Here is a 7828-nt window from a genome sequence, read left to right on the forward strand (position 1 = left end):
CGCGAGGGCTGAGGCAGGTGGTTCAACGGGGACGGGAGAACTCCAGGGATGTCTTCCAAAGAGCAGAGAAGATGCTTCTCCAAGCCCTGGCGCCACAGTGACAACATGTGGCAGTGCGTTAGGATGGCTCTAACGTGCTCCGAAGACATCCAAAAGTGTTTGGAGCACCAGTATCTCGACCTTTTCTATGGAGTAATTAAAGGCTCGCCGCGGAGAATTTGGGACAGACAGGTAAAAAAGTATTAAAAAAAAAGAGAAAGATTTAATTTTAAAGCCTGATTTTGATTTACTTTTCAAAAGTGGTGCTGGTCTAATCGTTTGGGCAATTCGCTCAGCCCAGTCCGCTTTACTTCCACACCTACCTGCAGCTCTTCAGGCGGCTGCCATCCATCTGCCTGGTGACACAGCTGTCTGCATGCACGTCTACCCCCACCACATGCTAAGGCCTGGAACAGCAGTGTGACAGAGGCGGCGCTTCACTGAAGTTACGTGAAGCTAGGTGACCAGTTCTGACCAATGGGCTGTGTGCGGAAGTGATGTGTCACTTCCTGGCTGCAGCATGGAAGAGCTGGTGTCCTTCGCCATGGCAACCGCCTAAACCTCCTGCTGAGATGGTGGAGCCGTAAGATCAGAGCAGCATGCACTGCTGAGTCACAATGCAGAGGACAGGCTCCCAGGAGAGTCGCCTGGACTCCTGTGCATGAGAAGCCTTATGATTCCTGGGCTGTCCGTTACTGTGGCATAACCTACCCACACTTACAGAGGTAGGGACTGCGGGCCGTGTACGTGTTCTGTATCTCTGCCCCGCACACCCTTCTGCCTGCGGAGACTTCTCTGCGTTCAAATCTGTTCCCTTTTCTTCCTTGGCACACAGCTGGAACACAGGTGTGGCTGTGTGACCAAGTGACGTGTGATCCTTCTCACTCACTCTCTTCCTCGTCCACCCACTATCTGCAGAGGAGCCGGAAGAGGACCCCACTGTTGGATGGCCATGGCACAGGATAGAAGAAGCCAGGTGCCCGAGTCCACCTGGGAACACCCGCAATGAACGCCTCCATGCTGGAGACTCAGCTTCTGTGCTGCGCCATTCAGATGCCAAAGTCACTGACTCGGGCAGTTTTTGACCCCAACACACTGGAGGATGCTCAGCTGGCCCCCACAAATAGTACCAGGAAGAAGGAGAACACGTGTGCACCAAGACACTGAAATGTCCAGACCTTCCGATCCTGTAAATTCCACTTCTCGGACTATCTCTGAGGAAAACTGGTATGCACCTGTGAAGGTATACAGTGTAAGGGTGGGCAGTGTCACCGAAAATAGTGACAAAGAATGGGAAACAACCTAAGCGTCCAAAACATAGCCACTGTAAGTCTACAGAATTCAGAAGTAGCTGTTAGAAAAACTGTGACTTGAAACCTGTTTAATGTAATAAGAAAATGCATTAAAAGTGAAAAGCAGAATAGGGCCAGGATGCAGAAAGCAGGATGCTAAGTGTGTGTACTCAAGCACGGGGTAGCGATGGACTAAAACGAGCCAAACTGCCATCGGCGGCCATCTCTGGGCAGCGAGGCGGTAACGGGTGATTTTCACTTGGTTCTTCACGCCTTTCAGCATTATTGTCAGAGTCAGGGAAAAGCATCAAGGGGGTCACACACTTCCATTCCGCCAACCCCGCCAGCCGCTCCCCCCCGAGGGGCTGCCGTCACCCAGCTCACCTCCCTCAGGGTCGTCAGCGTCCTCGTGTGCATGGTGACTTGCTTGGTGAGGTCCCTGTTGTCCTTCTCAAGCTCCCTCAGCTTGGTGGCCGCGTCCCTGCAGCGGGCCAGCTCCTTGTCCAGGGCGCGGCAGTCTTTCTCGGCGGCGGACAGCTTGGTGGCGCTGTCATCCAGGACCGCGTCCTTGAGCTCCACCTGCTGCCACAGCCGCTTCACCTCCTTCTCCAGCAACTTCTTGTCCTTCTCCAGCTGGGCCACCTCCTGCTCCAGGGCCTTCCTGTCCATCTCAAACCGCTCCAGCTGCTTGTTGGCGAGCCGCAGGGCCTCCAGGTCCCGCTGCAGGGCCTGGTTTTCCGCCTCCAGCTCCCCGAGCTCCCGCTCCAGCGCCTGCGCCTTCTGGCTGCTGCTCTCCAGGGTCTGCTGCAGCCGCAGGTTCTCGGCGCTCACGCTCTGGTAGCTGAGCTCCAGGCGCTCCGACTTCTTGCCCAGGGCCTTCAGCAGCTCCACGTTTTTCCTCAGCTCCTCCTTCTCCTGCTCAAGCTCCTGGTTCTCCCTCTCGATCTGAGCCATCTTGGTGCTGGTGAAGCGCATGGTCTCCACCATCCTGCGCAGCTCCAGGTTCTCCTCGTCCAGCTGCTTGTTGTCCTGCTCCAGCCCCTCGAGCTGCACCGCCACGTTCTGCAGGGTGTCCAGAGACTTCCTCAGCTTCCGGTTCTCCAGCGTCAGGCCCCGGCTCTCGTGCTCCAGGGCGTCCACCTTCTCGGAGGCGGTCTTCAGGGAGGTGACCTTCGTGGCCAGCTTCTCGTTCTCCTTCTGCAGCCGGTGCAGCTCCTTCTCCAGCTCCTCCGCCCGCCCCGCCTTCTCCTTCACCTGCTCAAGGTCCTTGTGCAGCTGCTGCTTCTCGAACTCCAGCTTGCTGAGTTTGCTGCTGGTCTCCGTCACCGTCTGGTGGAGGACTTTGTTCTCCTTCTCGATGTCCTTTACGCGGGCCTCGCTGCTGACCTGCGACCTCTCCCGCAGCGACCACATGGCTTGATTGAGATGATCCTTTTCTTGCTCAAGATCTTTGATCTGTGGCAAAACACAACGGGAATAACACAGAGCTGCACAAACGTATGTCAGTGATTTGGGCCCAAACTGGGAGACTGAAGTGTAGGCTTTGAACACCACCCCACCGTGCACCCGAAAGAAGTCCCAACATTCTGCAGAAGCCTGAGTGGACACAAGGTGAAGGGCACAGAGAGTCCCACTGAGACAGCTCAAGTCAAACCACGTTCAAAGCAGCCAGGATGACCCAGAAGCATAAACCGCACCTCCCCTCACTCGAAACAGAGTGATTCTCCGTGGTACTTCTACCCTAGTCGGTAGGACCCCCGCGAGCTGGCCGCCCACCTCTGTAGACTCTCCTTATGCTCTTCTCTTCCTGCAGACACTACACGTGGTCCTCCCTCTGCTGTGAGTACTCACCACCCTCCACCCCCAGCCTCAGCATCTCTGGCTCCTTCTCGTCCTTCAGGGCTCAGGCAGTGTCAGCTCCTCAGGGAAGCCCTGCGCCCCAACCCTGAACACCCTGCGCCCAGCAGCATTCTCTCCGTGGCCACCATGTTTATTCCCTTAAAGCACACATCTGAAATCACCCTGCTTGTCGCCTGCCATTCCGCCTCTAGACCGGGTGGGGGCCTATCTTTTCACCACACATACCACCATGCCGACCCCCTTTTTTTGCTCTAGAGAGACTGAAAAGCTCAAATAATTGACACCCAGCTTCCTTTGCAGCTAGACATAGTCACATATCAGGTCTGGCCCATGAGATGCTGACAGGGTCCTGGGCAGGCTGTCCCTCTGCCCCTACCCTCTACCTCCTCCTGCCCATTCCTTGGGGACATGCAGCAGCCACTGCTAAGACTAGCAGAGCGGGAAGAAAGAAGCCTGGCTCCTAGATGGCATCACCACGCCCCTGCCCCGCCACTGGACTATCTACTCTGGGGCTTCTTGCAGTGTGAGGCAAACCCTGAAGGTCTGCCAGTCCTCAGTGTGACACCGGATGTTTGGGCTGCATCGTTCTTTGTCCCATGGGGCTGTCCTGTGTCTTGCAGCATCCTTGGCTTCCACCTACTACATGTCAGGAGCACCTCCTCGCTCCTCCAAGTCATGACAAGCAAAAATGAGATTTCCAATGTCTCCTGGGAGACAAAACCTGCCCTGTTCCCCTGCTGCTGGTTGAGAACTGCTGGTTTGAGCTGCAGCTAAGCAAGGTAACTGGTAACCCACTTATTGCTAATAAATTGCCAGGAAACAGCTAAGATGCTGGGCTCCCCTCTTGCAGGCGGGGCTTCCAGGTGAAGCATTTGCTCTGGAGGCACCTACCTGCCTGGCTTTGTCAGCCTTCATGGTCTCCATGTCACTCTGCAGCTGTTCTTTCTCTTTGATCAGCTCCTCGCTGAGGGTCTCCAAATCCTGGTTGCTCTGCTTCTCCCTCTCCAGCTGAGTCTGTAACTTTTCTATCTGTGGAATCAAAAGCCCCAGCACATAGGAAAGTCAGTTCCACAATCAGAAAGCAGGATGCTAAGTGTGTGTACTCAAGCACGGGGTAGCGATGGACTAAAACGAGCCAAACTGCCATCGGCGGCCATCTCTGGGCAGCGAGGCGGTAACGGGTGATTTTCACTTGGTTCTTCACGCCTTTCAGCATTATTGTCAGAGTCAGGGAAAAGCATCAAGGGGGTCACACACTTCCATTCCGCCAACCCCGCCAGCCGCTCCCCCCCGAGGGGCTGCCGTCACCCAGCTCACCTCCCTCAGGGTCGTCAGCGTCCTCGTGTGCATGGTGACTTGCTTGGTGAGGTCCCTGTTGTCCTTCTCAAGCTCCCTCAGCTTGGTGGCCGCGTCCCTGCAGCGGGCCAGCTCCTTGTCCAGGGCGCGGCAGTCTTTCTCGGCGGCGGACAGCTTGGTGGCGCTGTCATCCAGGACCGCGTCCTTGAGCTCCACCTGCTGCCACAGCCGCTTCACCTCCTTCTCCAGCAACTTCTTGTCCTTCTCCAGCTGGGCCACCTCCTGCTCCAGGGCCTTCCTGTCCATCTCAAACCGCTCCAGCTGCTTGTTGGCGAGCCGCAGGGCCTCCAGGTCCCGCTGCAGGGCCTGGTTTTCCGCCTCCAGCTCCCCGAGCTCCCGCTCCAGCGCCTGCGCCTTCTGGCTGCTGCTCTCCAGGGTCTGCTGCAGCCGCAGGTTCTCGGCGCTCACGCTCTGGTAGCTGAGCTCCAGGCGCTCCGACTTCTTGCCCAGGGCCTTCAGCAGCTCCACGTTTTTCCTCAGCTCCTCCTTCTCCTGCTCAAGCTCCTGGTTCTCCCTCTCGATCTGAGCCATCTTGGTGCTGGTGAAGCGCATGGTCTCCACCATCCTGCGCAGCTCCAGGTTCTCCTCGTCCAGCTGCTTGTTGTCCTGCTCCAGCCCCTCGAGCTGCACCGCCACGTTCTGCAGGGTGTCCAGGGACTTCCTCAGCTTCCGGTTCTCCAGCGTCAGGCCCCGGCTCTCGTGCTCCAGGGCGTCCACCTTCTCGGAGGCGGTCTTCAGGGAGGTGACCTTCGTGGCCAGCTTCTCGTTCTCCTTCTGCAGCCGGTGCAGCTCCTTCTCCAGCTCCTCCGCCCGCCCCGCCTTCTCCTTCACCTGCTCAAGGTCCTTGTGCAGCTGCTGCTTCTCGAACTCCAGCTTGCTGAGTTTGCTGCTGGTCTCCGTCACCGTCTGGTGGAGGACTTTGTTCTCCTTCTCGATGTCCTTTACGCGGGCCTCGCTGCTGACCTGCGACCTCTCCCGCAGCGACCACATGGCTTGATTGAGATGATCCTTTTCTTGCTCAAGATCTTTGATCTGTGGCAAAACACAACGGGAATAACACAGAGCTGCACAAACGTATGTCAGTGATTTGGGCCCAAACTGGGAGACTGAAGTGTAGGCTTTGAACACCACCCCACCGTGCACCCGAAAGAAGTCCCAACATTCTGCAGAAGCCTGAGTGGACACAAGGTGAAGGGCACAGAGAGTCCCACTGAGACAGCTCAAGTCAAACCACGTTCAAAGCAGCCAGGATGACCCAGAAGCATAAACCGCACCTCCCCTCACTCGAAACAGAGTGATTCTCCGTGGTACTTCTACCCTAGTCGGTAGGACCCCCGCGAGCTGGCCGCCCACCTCTGTAGACTCTCCTTATGCTCTTCTCTTCCTGCAGACACTACACGTGGTCCTCCCTCTGCTGTGAGTACTCACCACCCTCCACCCCCAGCCTCAGCATCTCTGGCTCCTTCTCGTCCTTCAGGGCTCAGGCAGTGTCAGCTCCTCAGGGAAGCCCTGCGCCCCAACCCTGAACACCCTGCGCCCAGCAGCATTCTCTCCGTGGCCACCATGTTTATTCCCTTAAAGCACACATCTGAAATCACCCTGCTTGTCGCCTGCCATTCCGCCTCTAGACCGGGTGGGGGCCTATCTTTTCACCACACATACCACCATGCCGACCCCCTTTTTTTGCTCTAGAGAGACTGAAAAGCTCAAATAATTGACACCCAGCTTCCTTTGCAGCTAGACATAGTCACATATCAGGTCTGGCCCATGAGATGCTGACAGGGTCCTGGGCAGGCTGTCCCTCTGCCCCTACCCTCTACCTCCTCCTGCCCATTCCTTGGGGACATGCAGCAGCCACTGCTAAGACTAGCAGAGCGGGAAGAAAGAAGCCTGGCTCCTAGATGGCATCACCACGCCCCTGCCCCGCCACTGGACTATCTACTCTGGGGCTTCTTGCAGTGTGAGGCAAACCCTGAAGGTCTGCCAGTCCTCAGTGTGACACCGGATGTTTGGGCTGCATCGTTCTTTGTCCCATGGGGCTGTCCTGTGTCTTGCAGCATCCTTGGCTTCCACCTACTACATGTCAGGAGCACCTCCTCGCTCCTCCAAGTCATGACAAGCAAAAATGAGATTTCCAATGTCTCCTGGGAGACAAAACCTGCCCTGTTCCCCTGCTGCTGGTTGAGAACTGCTGGTTTGAGCTGCAGCTAAGCAAGGTAACTGGTAACCCACTTATTGCTAATAAATTGCCAGGAAACAGCTAAGATGCTGGGCTCCCCTCTTGCAGGCGGGGCTTCCAGGTGAAGCATTTGCTCTGGAGGCACCTACCTGCCTGGCTTTGTCAGCCTTCATGGTCTCCATGTCACTCTGCAGCTGTTCTTTCTCTTTGATCAGCTCCTCGCTGAGGGTCTCCAAATCCTGGTTGCTCTGCTTCTCCCTCTCCAGCTGAGTCTGTAACTTTTCTATCTGTGGAGTCAAAAGCCCCAGCACATAGGAAAGTCAGTTCCACAACGTGAACTATGTTTTAAAACAAATTAAAAACCTGTTAGCCCCATGAAATACTTTAACAGGCCTTTTCTCAAGGAAAAACATCTGTAGCGACCTTCCCCACCTTTGACCATCAACTCTTAGCCCGCGATTTGCACTTCTAGCTCAAGGTGGAAGGAAAGGTCATGGGCAACAAGAGGTCAGTCTCCCTCCCAGCCCACTTCTCCTCACCCTCAGTGCCACACGCTCACCCCCTGCCCCCAGGTCACTTGCTTCCATCTTAGGCCTTGTCCACTCTCCTGAGGATTAGACCACCTGCCCTGGGGCCACCAGCCACCACCACTGGGTGCCCTGCAGAGACTTCACTTGGTTGCTCGGTGACATTCCTATTCACTCAGTTGCTCAGAGTGGTCTTCTGATGTTTCTCCTGCCTCTCATCCTCCAAGCAAATCTGTCACCAAGTCTTGTCCTCTCTCCCCACGCCGCTCCCTGCTGCCTGCCGCAGGCCGGACCACATTCCATCTTGCCTGGACGAATGGCCGGTCACCTCACTGACACCAAGCTCTTCTGCCTGGATCCACCAGCCAACCTTCCTATAAACGTGAACAACCTAGACCAGTGCTTCTCATACTGTGTGCCTAGCACCCAGACAACATGACAAAAGCAGATCGAGACTCAGCAGGTGCAGGGCAAGACCTGACATTTGGCTCCCAGGTGAGGCCCGAGCTGTTGCATGCATTGCAAGGGCTTCAAGGCAGCTGCTGCCTTTCCCACTGGCACCAAGCTCATTATCA

At 56.3% G+C, this 7828-nt stretch overlaps 1 protein-coding gene across 1 annotated transcript in view; it reads right to left on the minus strand.

Annotated features, from left to right (window-relative positions):
* CCDC88C (coiled-coil domain containing 88C) overlaps positions 1-7828 on the minus strand; it is a gene marked incomplete at its 5' end in the record, with an annotated part of 121079 nt that overhangs the window by 35915 nt on the left and 77336 nt on the right. Inside the window, 4 exons of the mRNA XM_023538363.1 lie at positions 1716-2786; positions 4083-4220; positions 4431-5579; positions 6876-7013. Of these exons, the coding sequence (XP_023394131.1) occupies positions 1716-2786; positions 4083-4220; positions 4431-5579; positions 6876-7013 (2496 nt within the window). The remainder of the gene's footprint in view (positions 1-1715; positions 2787-4082; positions 4221-4430; positions 5580-6875; positions 7014-7828) is intronic.

The sequence above is a fragment of the Pteropus vampyrus genome, unplaced genomic scaffold (assembly GCF_000151845.1).
Source record: "Pteropus vampyrus isolate Shadow unplaced genomic scaffold, Pvam_2.0 Scaffold219, whole genome shotgun sequence".
Lineage (NCBI taxonomy): Eukaryota > Metazoa > Chordata > Mammalia > Chiroptera > Pteropodidae > Pteropus > Pteropus vampyrus.